This window comes from Micropterus salmoides, unplaced genomic scaffold (genome assembly GCF_014851395.1).
Source record: "Micropterus salmoides isolate LMB-PRFRI ecotype aquatic unplaced genomic scaffold, ASM1485139v1 Ms_hic_scaffold_9, whole genome shotgun sequence".
NCBI classification, from domain to species: Eukaryota; Metazoa; Chordata; class Actinopteri; order Centrarchiformes; family Centrarchidae; genus Micropterus; species Micropterus salmoides.
In genome coordinates this window covers 18,418,156-18,436,346 of record NW_024044681.1, presented here as the reverse complement: position 1 = coordinate 18,436,346, position 18,191 = coordinate 18,418,156, and the positions used below count along the sequence as shown (strand labels likewise).

Here is an 18,191-nt window from a genome sequence, read left to right as displayed (position 1 = left end):
CTCAAGTTAGATAACATTAGCTCGCCGGCTAATGTCAAGCAGTTGCTTACATTATCCCGGTGCAAAATACTACAGTTGTATGGCTTTCCATATTACTTCACCCTCTAAGAAAGGATGTAATGGTACAAAGCAAATGTGGAGCGAGTTGTTTACACTAGCCTTCATTGATGAAAGGCAAATGCATCCAGCTTTTGTTTGCAAGGACCTGCCACTGTTTGCTTCCTAACGTTCAACAGCTTCTCCACCATCTCACATTCACACTGCATGCCTTAATGCTCAATTCCGATTTTTTTCCCAGACACGGTTTTTTTGTTTGACTGTTCACATTATGCTTAAATGTGGCCCATATTAGACTCCAGTGTGAACTGTCCACAGACTGAAAGTGACCCGCATGCGCAGAAGAATAACAAGACGTCACTCTCAGCACACTGTCATACAGAAAGTAAACAGACCCAGAGGTTCACCTCCCAATTTTCACGGGAGACTCCTGTATTTCATTGTCCTCTCATGGGTCACATTTCTCCCGAATTATGACAAATGTTCACAACTTTCTGTCATTTTGGTGCTGTATGCATCTGCCCTACAACTCACCACCTCTCTCTTTCTCTCTCTCTCTCTCTCTCTCTCTTTCCACTGTGTCCATGCGGACAAGTAGCATGCACGTAGCTCAGAAGAGAGCTCGCGGTCTGGTGTATTTCAGGTGTATGAAAGGGAATTTGTGAGCAGATGATAGCAAGGTAGAGAAGAAGAGCCACTTGTTTATAAAGGCTTTTTTTTAAAGCATTTTTATTCATTGTGGCTCCGTCTGATGGGGGAATAGTCCTGAGTGACGTCAAGGTCACATCAGTTCCAATCTGAGTATTCAGATTAAGGTCGAACTGGAAAAGAACAGATTCCATGTGACTTGGGCTGTTCACACTTTTATATAAAGATAAGATATGAGTCACATATGAGCAAAAAAAATGGATTTGCATCACTTTGGCCTGCGGTCTGAACATAGCCTTAGAGACCAAACATACAATAATGCAATTTAACGGCACAGGACAACAACACAGTAGAAGACCCATTCACTACAATAACGTTACTTACTGCGGACTAACGGTTAAAGTGCTGCAACAATCTCCTCATAATATTCAGTCTAGCTCACTAACCATTTTGTTATCCTCCAGTGCATTTAGCTGTGCTCCCATTGCAGAGCCTATCTGGTGAAAGACACACAAATAACGTTGGTTACTGAAAGCAGACAGGCGAGCTAACACCAATGCATCACGTCGGCTGAATGCAGGCAATGGGAGCATGGATTCAGTCAACCTCAAGCTGATAAAAATATTACTGTAACGGTGGAATGGGAGTTTACCCGATTTTCCAGCATGTTGTATGAAGCTGTCTCTCAGTGAGTCTGTTTATAGCCACTTTCAATATTATGCCAATATGCAGGTTTGATTTGATCTGTCTCTAAGTCAGGAACGTTGGTAATAACAGAGCAGGTGTTTCCGTGTTTTTTTGCAGGATTGCTGTATATGAAAGTGGTTGCATTTCGGATTTTGTTTGCACATGGGTTCGAGCCGAGCACGCGTATGAGCACACACCTGGTTGCAATCTTAAAACCGCACCGCTAGTGGCCGCTGAAAAATACATATTGCCCCGTTAAAGGCTCTGTAAAAGCAGAGTATGCAGATGTTACAACAGGGAGACAATATATAAATAAAACTTGAACTTGAATTTAATTGAACAGCTGTCATAGAAGATGCTTTCAACAACCAGTATTATGAGATGCTTCCTTCTGTTCAAAGACTAAAAGCATAAACAATTGGAGAAAAACTGCAGACATTTATAAATGACTAAGGTTTGACACATGCTTTCAAGTGGCTTTGTTGCAGGCCCTGTCCCGAGCCCCCGGCTGTGACCCATGTGTGTTTGATTGTCTTTATGTTTTGATTCGTTGTGAAGTAACGCGTATGTTGTGTCACATACCAGCCTTTCTGATAATCTTTGCTTGTTTTCTGATCGGTTTGTTTGCCATTCTAACCTGTGGTCTCCTCTGCCTCAGACTGCCTTCGTCAAGCCTTAGCCACTCAGCCAGATACACTCTGTCCGCCAGCCACTTGGACCTTTTTCCCAGTCTGCTCTGTCTGTCAGCTTGCCAGCAGCCTCGCCGTTTTCCCTCAGCCCAGGATTAAGGAAAGAACCCCTCTCTCCGGCCAAACCTCCCTGTACAATTCCCTTTGTTCAATAAACTGTGTGACCTTTGCCGAAAATCTGGTTTGGGTCTTTTTCTCTGCCAGGGATTGTGACAGTCCCTCAACTCTCTGAAAGCACTACCTTTTCTCCCATATCTGCACAGACCGAAAACAGAATTTTCTTTAGTTTTTTATTCTTCTTGGAAATTTACGACTAGATTGGAAATTCTTAATTTTGTCTTTGAATATTACTCCCCTACCCCAGCTCCTTATTTAATTACATTTTTTAGATGCAATAACCCTAATATGCCTTCGTAGCTTCAATGTAACGACAGCTCTCTGTAATTGTAAGATGTGTAAACAGTGAGCCACCTAAATATTAAATCTCCAACCTACACAGCAACAACCGTAGCTCGATTTGTTGCCGTTATGTGTCTATTCTGTTGACTTCTGTTTCCACTTTGTGTTTCCATGTGTTCCTCTGAGATATGTCCTTACAGGATGCAAGTGGTAGTGAGGGAGGAGAGGAAACTAGCAGATAAAAGGACACAACCAATTTAAAAATGGTCAATGAAATGATCCCTGTCTGTCAGCTATAAATACAGACAAAATTTTACAGCCTGTTAATCAGAACTAAAAATATCATTCATGAATATTTACAAAATAAATTGTCCTCTGGTTGGATTTGTTTATCATTTGTCTAACATCTATAACATGTCCCCAATGTTAGGGCAATGCCAAATACCAGAGATAATGTAACATACAGTAATTAGCCTAAATCCCGTAGTAGACACGAAAGGTATATTAAAGGTTCCCTGTGGGGTTTTCTTGCAACAAACACTGTATTATTTACATTCAGACTTTCTAAGCAACATGCATTGTGTAACTCATATATGCCTAACAAAGACGTTGAATTAATTTCCTTCCTCATGAAAAATTTGCAGTGCATATTTATTAAATATTTGGAAACATGCTTTGTTTACATCCATGTTCTCCTTCCCTGTCTTTTGCTGTTAGTTGCTGTTTTGGTGTTAGGAATAGCGTGAAACCGACGGGCATCATATGTACTATATGTATGCTGTCACGAGTCTGCTTGACCATTTATATGTGTCATTTTGTGTTAATAAATCATAATGAAACTGGGACTCCCTCATCAAAACATTGCTAGTGGTCACAAAGTCCAACAGAAATCACAATTACTGATTTCTGCAGGCAAATCAAGGAAAATATCAAAGGAATTTTAAAATTAATTGTTAATAGTTTTTTTTTACCATTAAAAGAAAGAAAATATGTCTTTGGGGAAATATCAGAAATATTCCTTTATTCTCTTGGCTTCTGAAGGGGAATGTAGGTGTCTGTGTTTGATAGCGGAGCCAGCATTCTGAGCATCAGCAGGGGTACGGAGACACAAGGTAGGCAATCTTGGTAAGCCAGTTTTATTAGCACTGTTGTGGGTTGTTGTTCAAAGTCTGTGGCTCTGACATCGTGTCTTAGGCTGCTGTGCAAGTACTCCATCTACATAACATGGAAATCTACATGGAAAGCAGCTTTCTGACTGGTTGAAGCAAAGATAGTGTGTGCTATTATGAAAGTCACAAATCTAAAATGTTGTTATTGTCAAATTGATTATATCAGGATAAACCCCCAGAGTTCTATCATCTCTTATGCTTCTCCCTTTTGAGTGCTGATTTTTTTTCTCAAAGGAGTGTATGGGACATGTGATGTGAAGATAAGATATGAGCACTGTAGCAGGAAAATAACAAGCAGTTTCATTTCAGTTGAACTCTTATTAAAGGACATCTAAAATATGCAGACTGACTGAGGAGGTCAGGAAAATGTCAAGTCAAGTAAATTTTATTTATTTATATAGCCCAATACACAAATCACAATGTGCCTTAAGGCACTTTTTATCTGTATATCTTACAACACCCTATGCCCTTATACCCTCGATTGCCCTCGAATAAGGAAAAACTCCACAAAGAACTCTTTTAACAGGGAAATTTGAAAGCACTGCTGACCCTGTTTTTGTTTTAACAGCATGGGGTAGAGTTTTAGTGTAGACAGGCGAAAACGGATGACTTTAAAAACGATGACGCAGACACTCACGTTTGACTTCCTGGGTCTTATAAGTCATGCAAAGCAAAAACACAATGCTATTGACAGTGTTAATGTTTTGGTATTTTTTAGTGCTGGGCAACGATAACATTATGCAATCGCGATTGATCACATTGTTATGGGCAAAATTGAATAATGAATTCTGAAGTAGTGTAGTGTGCACTTTTAATTTAAATGTACTGATACACAAAAGTGCGGTTTGCAAACACTTATTACTGCTATTATGTAAAGGGAATACTGCTGGTAAAAAGCACCTTATTTGTTTATTTCTTGTAAATCTCAACTTAAACATTAATGTAATCAAATCGAATATAAAACTAAAGCTATTTGCCACTGCCAGGGCATTACCTTTTATCTAGCTTGTTAAAACAAGTTACCATAAGAGTCCAAAGCCACGATCATAACATCACTGACACACAACAGGTTAACATTTATAAATCTGTTTTCTTGTTTTTTTTTCTGAAAAGGTATCAGCAGAAACATTTTTCTTTTATCAGGGAGCAGCATAAATAGTCTATGTTCAGTAGCAAGTGTCCCTGTAGTGAGGAGAAGTGGTCGAGCACAAGGCATAGCGATAAGCCACAGTCACTTTGTACTATCATGTTACTTTCAGTAACACTTCCACCTCACTGTCTGTCAAGGCAAAAAAATCCCCGGTGTGGTCATTAGTCTGTAGTAGTACTTTCTAGACAATCTGCTTCCCGTTAACACCAGCATGCTCATGCCCAGTGTACATGAACGGCCACTTGATGTGCGTTTTCAGTCATTTTGATATAGATGGAGATCAACTCTGAAACGCAGCAGGTACAATGCTTGAAGTATGGAAGTACTAGGAGTGACCCTGAATAGTCAAAGATTTGATGTTTCAATAGGCGGAGCCTAACTGATAGGGTGGGAGACAGAGCACTAGCTGCGCTTGCAAAGTTGTACATGAACTTTTGCGTTGGGCAGAGTTGTGCATGAACTTTGCGGGACTTCAAATCATTTATCACCATTGATTAACCATACAATGAATATTATATCGTTTTTAAACAGTACTTGGAATACACCTGTGAGAAACCGCGAGGTGCTTGCAATTGGCAGCGAGTCGGCGTGTACGCACAACTTTGCACAAGACCGGTGCATGGCAGGCGAGTATAGCAGAGAGAAAATGGTCAACAATAAGCCCCAGTTTAGCTGGAAATGTACAGTGTAAGTTACAGTTACTAATGAACTGAAACTGCAGCTTTGCAGCTTCTCAAAATTAAAGCAGAGCTACCGTGTGTAACTCTCGTCCCCCATCACACACACACAGATTCGACCAACAATTCTGATTCGACTGTGTACATCCTTAGTCAGGGACACCCCTAACAAGTACTGATTGAAAGTTAAGTTAAGTTTAAATCCCTCAACAGAGTCAGGCTGTCTGATCTTAGCAGGAAGATAGGAAAAGGCCCTGCAGATAGCTGTTTTTTTTTCAGCCCTGGGGAGCCCAGTATTCTGAGACCACAGAGCACGGGAGGGGACATAAGATCAGAGCGATAAGAAGGTGTAAACTCATTTACAATTTTATATGTCATCAGAAGCCCCTTAAAGTCTGATATGACATGGATAGGGAGCCAATGAAGTAAAGCTAAAATGGGTTGAATATGGTCAAACGTACTAGTTTTATCCAAGGAAGGTTAAAATGCAGGGCAGCTGGACGTGGTTAAAGATACTTGTAGATGTTTCATCTCTCATCCGATAGATTTCTTTAGTTCTGGCTGAAATCTCAGCACGTTAGGACTCAGCAGTTTACTTACATCTGAAGAATAAATTACACTCTTTTGAGGACCACTAGATACACATTTTAGACAGATGGTTTGAAAGGAGTGCCAAATAAGCCATTTACATCATCATGGTCAAGACCCCTTCAGAGGAGAGGAGGTCTGTGACACCACTTATCCCCCACTTACAGTGCTGTCCTTTCATCTCTTCCCAGGAAACTTAATAAATGTTAATTTTTGGCCTCAGGTGACTTGGCCTCTGGTGTCTCCAACGACCATAATGGCCAGGAACACTAATGAACCAATGAACCAAGCAGTCTCGATCATCTTGACGAAATGAGTAACCTTCCTTGGATAACTATGAACTGAGAACCCCAGACATTTCTAGTCTAAGTTAAGAGTGAGAGTTAGTGTTGCTACAGTACAGTATATCAAACATTGAAAAGATGGATAAATAGCTCAACAGCTCTTAAATCTTGAAAAGTTTCTCATAATTGATAGCCCTTCAGTGACATGTCTGCTGTCCTGTATGTTAACAAGCTTGCTGTATCTATTGTGTGACTTTCATTGCACAGCAGGACCTCAAGTAATGTTTTGCTTGGTTCAGTACACAGAGAAAAGGAGATAACACATTAAATGTCCTTATACTAATCTTGTCAATGCGATAGTGGCTGCAGGACACAGCTGAAGCTGGATCAGCCTATTGTGCACAAAGGCTTGTACCATTGTTTGCTGCACAATGCCTGGCAGCGTGCATCATTCAGCTGCGTTGCGGAGAAAATCATCCCGGCTAGTGTCAACAATGGCGATATACACGGCTGATCTGATTGCAGTGCAGGAGTGCTCTCTTTCATCTGTAATGCTGGAAAACAGATCATGTAGCTGAAGCTCTTATCTTGGAGATGGATTCTGACAGCCAACACAGGCTTCTCCTGTTGTTTTTTTTTTTTTACCAAGCTCTTAATCTTCTATTTCCTCTAGTGCACCTCCCTCCCATTGCTGTTGTTCTTTTGTCCCTTACTTTCCTACCTTACATCCCCACCTGTCTTTAAAACAGTTTAAAAAACTATAAAAACTTTATTCTCCTTCTCTGCCTACAAAGTGTCTTTTCTTTCTGCCTACTTCCCATCTATCTTTTTCATACTCAAGCCTCCCTGTCCCTCCCTCTGTCCATCACCTCTGCATCTTTCCCCTCATTTTCTCACCTTTCATCCAAATTCAGTACCTTTCCCTTTTTCAACACTCTTCATGGCCTTTCCCTTACACTTCCATTCACACGCGTTTTCCACCCATTTATTGTTTTATCAGTTTCTTCATTGCTGGCTAAAGCTAGCTCTGAGAGCCACATGTACCCATCGCCTGATCTTGAGGAGATAGCTGATCCCACTGATGCTATTTTAAGCCTGCCATGCATACACTCCCTCCTCTTCCCCTCCACTGAGAGCTGGCAGCCACAGAGGCACATGAAACCAGCATTCTTCCCTCACAACCAGACTTTCTCTTCCTGATTGTGACTTTGAAATCAGTATAATAAACTGTATTGTCAGGGGACGAGCCGGTCTGACAGAAATAGCAGATTTCTCTCCATATGCTGTTGCTAAATAGATAATTTAATTGTATTGAAGTTTTGTCAGAGGACTTGGAGTAGGTAGAAAACAAGTTTTTTATAGTTGATGTGGCTGCATCATTCACTGAGAAGAAAAATGGGATCATGATTGCTCCATTTCCGTCTTCTATGTTTCATTATTCTTAGGACTTTAATTGACATGCATGATCAGTGAAAGTGCCTAAAGTGGAAAAGGTTGCTGTATGAAGACTGGAGAAAGCATAGTTTGAAATTATTATCTGGGACATAGGCCTTTCCCTGGTCAGGAAAGTGCATGACTCATATTTCATAGTGTTTGTTGGTGTGCTTCGGAATATAAGAATTCCCTTTAAGTCAACATAATCAGACCTTCATTTTATGAAGGACCAGACAGTTTTTCTTGCTACACACATGACCTTTCTTTTTGTATCTTGTTCATGCCAGCTCTTTCAATTTGTATTTCAGTATGTAGATTAAATTTGCTCAGTATTTGAGTTTAGTGTTAGTGGAGCACAGTGGCGGGGGCGATTCATCGACGGAATCAATTACAGAAATACGTAGATTTGCATAACATGTGTCAGCCCGTCGCAATGAAGTGCTACGTCTGCTTAAAGCAGGGATATTCCCCCGGAAAACAGACTGCAGCCATTCATTTCTGCACCGCTGATGCTATATTAACGTAAGGTTAAATCATGTGTCATCCAACATTTTATATTTTCAGCCATGTGTGAGTGAGAAAAATACCTCAATCTGTGACTGTGTGTACAGTCTGTAATTCGTTTCAGCTATTTTCTTTGCCCCACATTGATGCAAAAACACATTTGCCAGTGATTATCTTATTGCTTATTGCACGCCGGTGATGAAATAAATCCATATTATAAACATTGTCACGTATTTAAGTAAAAATACTGATTTCCGGTTCAGGGACAGGGTTGACATACATTGTTTTAATTAATTTACGTGTCACAGCAATCCTTTTGAATTTGAAATTCAACATTTTCTGATCAGGCATCTGACAAATTATTGGGTGTGAATGCTGCAAGCATTCTTCCGTCACGTTTTTTTGTCAGCTAACTAGTCCACCAGATTTTGACGTAGAAACTCCGTTCAAACTCCAAGTTGTCCGGCTCATTGAGGAATGGGGTGCTATTACTTTTGTCATTGATACCTTGAATACTTTTGAAAATATTGAAGGTTTTCCAGGAAAATTCTCCCATTATATGGGATGGGTAATGGAGAGAGTGTTGAAATCCTCCTCATACCTACTCCACTTTGAAAACTCACCAGTTCAGCACACTTTCAGCTACAGACTTGATTTAAACTGTAAATTGGTCACATGAAATCTATTAATGATGTATTCAGGTTTTTGATATATATTATGGTTTGTTCACGGTCGCTGTCGAAGTTTTATGCTTTTTTCTGAGTTTATAATGGGTGTGTATTGCGTGAGTTAGAGTGGGTGACATAATCACTACAGTGTAGCAGTCTCGGAAAATCGTCTTAGAATTTTCTCTTTAACCTGCTGGCTTGACCACAATTTTAACTCTTCATGCATAATTTTACACCAGAAACGTAGTAAATTTTGTTGTGGTTCCTCACATGGGCTTTTTAAATCCCTCGGAGTTATAGATTTATCTCTGTGTCCTTCCAAAAGACAAGGCGTGACAGAAAATTCTCCATTGGCTGCCATTGTAAGTTCTCCTCAAATTTTCTTGACCAGAGCGTACCAGTTTTTCTACTCGCCAAAGTGGTCACTTTTTTCAACTTTATCCAAACAAAAAATACATCATATTGTTCACAAATGCCTTCTGCTGCTCCTGGTCAAGTCATTTCGTCGATACGATCTATAGTTTAGTCTCTGGGGAGATTTGTTTGAGGCAAAGATTTAGATTATTTCAGAGGGATATTCCTATGTGTCTCTGTTGTAGAGCTGGTTACCTTGGTGACATAACTTAGCTGATCAAAGATCGAAGGACTGGGTCCTCTGTTCTGATTGGTGGACTGAAGTTAAGCTATTTTGTGAACACTTGTCTTTGTACTCTTCACTGAACACATACACACACACATTAATACACTGAGATACAGCACACACACACACACACACACACACACACACACAGAGCCCTCAAAACATGGAGCTTTAAGCTTTACTGCATTGGAGAACACATGTATGCATAATTGTGTGTTATGCACACACAGTACACATGTATGCATAACTGTGCGCGCGCGCACACACACACACACACACACACACAGATTAAAGGAGACTTATTTGGCTTCTTATATTTTCTGTCTTATGTATGTTTCAGTGTCAGATGTTCACGTTAAACAAAGCTCTACTCTTGACTCTTAATGATGTCATACAGAGCTGGTTTTCCATATATGGTAATTTGCCTGCAGCCTCAATAACAACTGGCAACTCCTATGCTTAGTCTATCTGTACTGCTGAGCGGCATAATCATCCTGCTTCAGGATCTCGGCTTATCAGAACACAGTGAGCATTTGGGGGGGGGGGGACTTAAAGAGACAGGAGCATCTACTGCTTGTTTAAGAGAGAGGCTGAAATGAGAGCTTGCATGAAGTTTAGCAATCCAGTTTAGCATTAGCCTTCAACAGCCAGCATTCACACTGCAATTTCTCCAGAAATTGCACTGTCTAGTTATTAATATAACACCACAGTGACATGGAAATTAGACTAATTTTGAAATTTGTCACTGTTATTATTAATCTAATGTACTTTACTGTGCTTTACTAATGTGCTAGTGTGCTTGCACCAGGTATTTGCTTTCTTATTGTAGCTTATTGTTCTGTCTTCACGGCACTGTCCCAATGTTGCAGCTTGATTGACATAAAATCAATCTGTCTTGCTTCATTTACCATTTGTACAACATGATGCAGTGCATGAATTTCTTGTATACTGATTGATAAACTATTATGATAGGTAACGTGAACTTTGCTGTGTGTGAATATACAGTGTGGATGCAAGACACAGCTTGTGTTTTTGTGTACTTAACTCACCTGTTATTTCCAACCCTGCCTCGCTGCAGGTCACCTGATTCAATCACTTGCCTGCACAGCTGCTTCTCATTTCCTCATTAGCCTATCTGTCTACATATAGTGGGCATTTTACCCAATTTGCCTTAGCAGTTTAGCCGTTGGTTTCTGCCTTATTAATTGTTCTTGCCTCACTGTCTTATGTTGCCTGCCATGTCAGCCTGTTGCCAACTGTAAGCCTGCCTGAACTTACAATGCATGTTCTTAACTGTACCTGTTTCATGTAGACAGTCTGCTTGTGGGACCAAGTTTTGTCATAACCAGTGAAGAATGTCAACCTCACTGACGTTATGTATTAAGAACGCATTCTGATGTGCTGTACAATGTGGGATCTTAATCCCTTGTTCACTAATTTACTACTCCCTACAGAGCAAACACTAAAATGTACTCTAAAGTGAACAGTAAATTGAGATTTCAGAAGATTTAACCATCACTGATTATGTGTGGAGTGATGTGTAAAACGGGAAGCATTGCATTGTGATAATAAGCATAAAATAGTACACATGCCACTGTGTTAAGAATTTTTGAGGCAGTGCATAATTCACACAATTTTACAATACAAAATGGATTAATAGTACATAGGAATATAACTACTGTACACTATATTTACAGTAAAAAAGCTAGTAATTTTTGGACAGCCCACATGTCACTTTTCCTTCCTGCACCTCTATGAAAAAAATATAACAATATGCTTGTAGATTGCAAGTCATCATTAATGTCAACTAATGTTATTTTATTTCATAAAATGAGAACACACTGAACTCACCCAAATAGTTTTGGGGCATAGAGAAGTTTTTGATCTGAATGTCTTAGATCTAACCATAAATGCTGGTGATCTACAGTCAGTGTCCAATAATATGACCACCCGATGAACGTAAACATTTTGCCACAATAAACAGAATATCAATGCAGAGCCAAACAATGGATTGTTGAGCGTGACATTATTTTGCAAATGCGCTGGAGCTGATCAGTCATCTGCTAATTTGTGAAGGATTATCTCAAATGAATAATGAATGTTTTGATGTTACTGTCTTCCTTGAAGATGTGTGGACCCTTGAGGATTAGTAAGCACCACAGCAAAAGCTGATGAGAACTGAGAACAAATACAACTCTTAGTCCCTATACAGAATGTCTTGTTTATTGGTTTTTGTCATACACTTTCAAAATTACGATATGCTTTGTATCTAAAGATTCTCAGATGAATTGTACTGTCTCTAAAGGCAGAAATAGTAACAGCTGGAAAACAGGGCAACTCTCACCACGGATGTTTGGCTATATACAAATAACATTCAGTTTAATTTCTGGAAGTAAATGTATGTATAATGTAATTAATATAATTAAATTTTGTTTTTAAAAACTTCATGTTTTAATTTTTCCACAAATACCAAAATTGTATTTTAACTTATATTTTCTGAATGATTTGTGGTGAAATAAGTATGTCTGTGAACTCCGTATGCACCTGGTGAGAATTACTCTGTTTTGCAGGAGCTTGTTCACACGTCAGAGTTGACTTTTTATTCAATTTATGTTATACACCTGTGGAGGAACAGCAGACACTATCAACACATTTGTGCTTATCTTTTTTCTTTTTTTTTGCAAGTTTTCTTTTTTTCTGTTAAATATCTGTTTTTGACAATCTTTTTCACAACAACAGACTAAGTTAAATCTGTTATAAGTTTTGTATACCAACATGCTCACAATGTTTCTGAACCATTTTTTCTTTTTCTTTTTAGTGTGAGAACAACAATAATCAAAACAGATGTCGTTTTGTTTTGAACAGTATGTGCCAGGTCTACCTTGGTGGTATCAGAATAATGTGATTTTCTTTGTGGTTCTCAGGCTCACCAAAGGCAGGAGGAAAAAAACAGGGCCTGCAGTCATACACAGGTTTCACTTGCAGGACATGACTATAACTTCAGGAGAGAAAATTACAGACTCAAGTAGGGCACTCCAAAATGACATAAATTGACAAACTTAACATCAGTTCACAGTCTCTCTTCCTTTCTTTCCATACATCACATCTGACAAAAATGCAGTCATTTATCAAGATTTACATCATCTGTTCTTTCTGTTCTTTCATCTTTTCAGGCCCAAATAAATTAATATCATCTCATGTGCTCCAAAGGTGAAAAGTGGTTAGCTTGATCTACAGTCTCTCTCTCTTTCTCAAGACCGATGCCTTATTTGAGGCTTAGTCGTGCATGTAAGGTGATTATTAACATATTTATGTCTGTTTTAAATACTTTCTTGTTTGTGTTTCTTTATTAACTTTATACATTGTGCAAAAAACAGCTGTAGTCTACTCTAGAAGGCCACCGGGTGTCTTGGGATTCATTTTCACTCTGTTTAATGGCATTTTTAATCAACTCTTAGGACAAATCTGTGATTTTCCTGACTGATCAACCTTCTTGTTGAATCATTTCAAAGTAAACAAACCCAACACATTTTTAAAATGGCAGGAAAAGTCAAGCAACCACGATCCCTTATATCAGCTTGCTTTCTCGCTTAGCACAACTACTGCAGATGCCAAAAATAACTATGCAGAAAACTATGCAACGGTTCTCTCTTGACAATCAGACTTTCACCTTTCATATGAATCATGGTTTCACCAGTTTATTCAAACTGTTTACTGTGTTGGATCACTTGGCCAGATAATGATTGTACCAGCAACTGGAAACACATGTTTTATGGGTAAAAGGAGAACAATCTTGCAGTGTTCAAGTCAGCATGCTATTATTAGTAAGCTTAACAAAGTAAAAATCAACATGTGGCAAACTTTCGTCTGGCCTAATGCGGAAATTTAGATAATCCCTCCTGTATTTATAAGCTGTATAACCTGCGTATTGGTGACTTTTAATCATAAGCCTTTGTTGTTTGTAACTGGTCAAAGTGAACCTACTGTGCTGTATGTTATCTAACAACAAAAATGTGTGAAAAGATGAAATTTCTTCCTGGGAACGGGGAATACAATACTTGTACTTTTTATTATTTTATTACTTTTATAATTATTTATATATAGTGCAGTCAGTCTTTGTTGTGTGGCTCTTTACTCCAGCACATGCGATTTTGAAATGAAACAGACTGTGATTGTTCTGATTGTCAGCTTTAACTTGAGTGTTTACATCCACAATAGGCTGGTTGGGAAATATTGAAATGTGTCCCCCAAATGAAGCTGTCTTATTCAGTATATGGTTGAAAATGCTTTGTAGTGAATACCACCCCCTCTGCCAGCCCTGTACTGCAGCCGTCACTTCTTGCTGTTATTAGGTGCTTTTTGCATTTAGTTGGGTATTCAACATTAAACACATAGAACCATAGAACTCTTTAGTTGCCTTGCCTGTATGTTTATAATCATTATCCTACTGCACTGTCTTATAATTGTGGAGAAATTGGCTACAAATCCTACACTATCCACCTAACATGCATGTAAGTACCCTGAAAGACTGTTAGAAACTGAAAGTCAGCACTTTCAACACATAGTAATTGTTTAATTTCAAATCTAATGTTCTGGAGGACAGACCCAAAATAACCAAAAACAGATCAACAATTTCTGACTGCACTGAACAGTAACAAAAGCTTCAGGGTTACCATTGAAAACAGTTTTGAACAAACTTTTTCTTTTTGTTTTTAAAGGCCTGAACATATATTTTCAAATCTATTGATTGCAATTCAACATTGCTGAGATGTTCTAGTCACCAGTGACTGCCTCTGCACTGTCAGGCAAATGTGCAGACATTCTGCTTGTGACACTGTTGTCTTGAAAAGTAAGCAGCTTATCACTTGTTATAGCGGTAAATATATATGTAATAGGTATTTTTTATATTTTCCCTCAACCCAACACTCTAAATGACAAAACAAGAATGGCTGTAGTACATTAGTGTCAGTCTACTGCATCACTAAGAACAGTGTAGCAGCCACACCTCATGGATTTGGATGTTATATACAGAGAGTATAATACATTATTCTGGTTAGGTATGATTTATGGTATTTATTTACATGTGATATGTAGTCTAGGTTAACATATTTCAACTTCAACTGATAAGATAAATAACTTTAAAATGAAAATGTAATAGTCCAGCAATGTAGAAAAATAAGTCATATTCATTGTATTGACATGAGGAAAATGGTTTTGTATCTAGCACCTATTGCAACCATGTTACTTTATACTATAACAAACCCAAAACAGACATATTGGGCATCACTGAATATAACTAGGAATTCATTACTACCCATAAACTTGGCAATTTTACGGGCCTCATAAGGGCATTTGATAATCTATTAATTTAAAGGCCTTTAAATAGAAAAATAAGTATAATAGAACATATTTTTAAATTGTCCATATCTATTAACATAGGGATATTTTTAAATAAACGGATGTTTGAATATGAATATTCTCATTTATGTGCTTTTAATTTACCTTTTATACTTTGTGCTTTGTAAAAGCTATGATTGTTTATAGAGCCCACTCCTCTGCACTTTCATAAGGAGCAAAATAAATAATAAGAAGTTTTAATCAAGTTCCTCTGTGAAAATGCTTTCCGCTGTCTCATATGTTTTTCATTAATTTACTTAGTGTTACCAAGAAGGTCCTTCTAAACTTTCATCTATACAAGACAGTTCATCAGTATGGATACCCTCCTAACCGAAACTACATTTTTCATCACATCTGTCTATTCCACTATTCATAAATACCTTGGTTTTTACCTGAAGCTGTGATTGTTTACCAATCATATCAGCTACTTCCTCTTATGGAAACCTAGACTACATCTAATCAAATTTGTCTCATACATTGGACATGAGTTTGGAAAATCCCTTCTACAGTACTTTGGACTGCATGCTTTTTATTTGACCCTCGCAGATGTTCTTACAACTTACAAAATAAAGTTAGAATATTTAATATTTAACATATGTTCAATCTTTTTTATATATATATATGTTCTCCATTTTACTACAGTATGTCTCTCCTAAAACAGAGATTGTGATGTCAATAACACCTGTTCAAATAAACAGTTAACTAATCTGACAATGATTGTGTTGGATGGCATTTGTAAGTGTAGCACTAAGACATAACATACCACCACTGAATGTTTGTGTGTGTTTTTTAACGGTGGTCAATAATTTAATTTGCACCCTGAAATAATTTCTAAATCTTTTTGTCATCCAGCAAGAGATTTAAATAAACAATCAGCCTACCGGGAAAATTATGTACTTGAATTGCTCTCTTTCAAAATGGCTGTCTGCCATCTTGGTTTCTGTAACTACAATCACAACATATCCCTTAGACAGAGCCAGGAGTACATAAATAAATACAGAGATAGTGGCAAATTTTCACTAAATACATGAACAGCTTGTCTTTTTCAGTAAACCAGGGGCTTAATAACTGTAAACAAGAACAAAATCTACCAGCTCTCTCACCAGACCCAATCATCAATAACTATTGATCGCTGTGTCAACAGTCAGGGTTGAAAGCATCCATCTGTGTTGATGAGTTAGCCAGCAATTCTGTCCCATTTCTCTTTGTACTGTAGGTGTCAGCTTGGTTTAAATGATCTCATGATTGATATCTCTGCGTATATGTATGTGAGAATAAATGTTTTGGAGTGTTCTTTTCATTTTGGTAAAGTAACTGGCCAAAATGCCTATTATGAACAGTACATGGAAAATGTGTGTGTATACAGTAGTTGTGTTAAATTAGGACTTTTCCTTATTGAACCTATTCATTTTCACATGGTTTGACCATCAAATCAAATCCTTTGCTCTTTCATTTATCCTTCACACAGTAACCAGGGTGCTGCACCACATCCAGCCAACACGGCAAAAATCAATGCAATGCAGGGCAGTTTGATTCACTTGGGGCATGTTTGCAATATAACTGATAATACAAGAAAATGACTGGGGCTGCTGATGAAATTTTACCTCCTCCTACCTCAGAATTCCCCAAATGTTACCTAAAAGTAAAATAATCAACTTTTTACTCTGGCAGCACAGAGCTCTGAGTGTATTTATAGTGAGAACACTGTCGGGACAGCATGAATTATTAATGGGTCTTGATGCAGATTTATCTATGACCTCTAGGCCACCTGGGTGTGGACACACACACACACACACACACACACACACACACATTCACATAGTAAATCAATGTTTGTCTTTATGGTTTTTCAGTGAAATGATGACAGTGTGTGCAGTCCAGTAACCCTCGATAACCCCCAGTGTAGCCAACAAACCGAAGGTTTGCTGATGGTTTCATTGAGGATATCTTTTGCCCACTTGGATTGGTCCTTGGGGGATAAATTATTCAAAGCTCTGAAGCATTCAGCAAGTTACATTACATACTTACAGTACATACAGTAGGCCTAAACTACATACACACATACGTACTACATATGTCAATAAGGGAACAGTCTGGTTTAAATGCTTCGTACTAGCTTCTGTGTAGACTTCCACCCTACTGGCATAAAGGTGAAGTTTCCCCCAGAATTTGGATTCATATGAATTTAGTGTTATCCTCTTTGTTGCAAAAGTCAAGATCAAAAAACATGTAAACTGATCCTTGGCCTCATGTGTGTCCTGTTTCCTGGCTCAGAGGCGGTACTTTCTCAGCAGGTCAGCCTGCCACATGTACTTCCTCTCGGGGAACCTCTCTGGGATTTTGATCTTCCGGAAGTCTTGAATGCACTTTTCCAGCTCCTCCTCAACCGTCGGCTTCTCTTTAGCCTGCCTTTTCTTGCAGGTGCTGGTGTCGCGGGAGCTCGCGGTAAGCGTGCGCAGCAAGTCACTCTTCCGCCGCTGTTCGGACTGCTGGAGCATGGCGATGGGGCCCTTTTTCGGCGGCCTGTCCAAGGTTTGGACATTGGGGTGGGGGTGTGACTGGCGGCTGACGGGGCCACAGATGACCGTTCCCTGGGGAGAGCTTGCTTCTGACTGACTCTCAGAGCTGGAGGTGGAGAGCTCGTTGAAGGAGGTGCCACTCTCGCCCTCACCGTCGCCCTTGTGGTTCTTGCAGCAGCAGTCACAAGGAGGGGAGGACCAACGTGATGGACCACCTGGAAAGAGAGAACCAGAGAGGGAGCTAACATTAGAGTCTATGCAGAGCTGTTTTTTCCACATTTTCTTTCTTTCAGGACCAGTCATCATGAAGAGTAAAAAATGAGACAGTGGCACAAAGGGATCCACAAGACAGGAGAAGAAAAGCAGTGGCTATCACCTTAAACAAAGTGACATGGCATCAGGGACAACTGGCTTGCTTCCAGTCTAACCATGGAAGTGAGCAGGCTGACTGTGTGGCATGCCTGTATTTTTCAGAAAACTACCCTGTTTACATGCTGTAATTACAGTAAAACACTAAAGGCATGAACTGAAACAAAGAGGAGCTACTGCATTACAAATGGAAGAATTCTTAACTTTGCAAAGATGTTTAACTCTACAAGGAGAAAATGTAGCAATGGTGATACAGACAAACAATGTAGAAAACTAGTGTCTGTCAATTTTAGGCTGAACAGAGGTCAAACT

General features: G+C 38.9%; 1 protein-coding gene across 1 annotated transcript in view; it reads right to left on the bottom strand.

Moving 5' to 3' along the window:
* Nucleotides 1–11,801: 11,801 nt before the first annotated feature.
* Nucleotides 11,802–18,191, bottom strand: part of kctd16b (potassium channel tetramerization domain containing 16b) — an 84,588-nt gene continuing 78,198 nt past the window's right edge. The window contains exon 2 of the mRNA XM_038709616.1: nucleotides 11,802–17,725. Within this exon, the coding sequence (XP_038565544.1) occupies nucleotides 17,262–17,725 (464 nt within the window). The 3' untranslated portion in view covers nucleotides 11,802–17,261. The remainder of the gene's footprint in view (nucleotides 17,726–18,191) is intronic.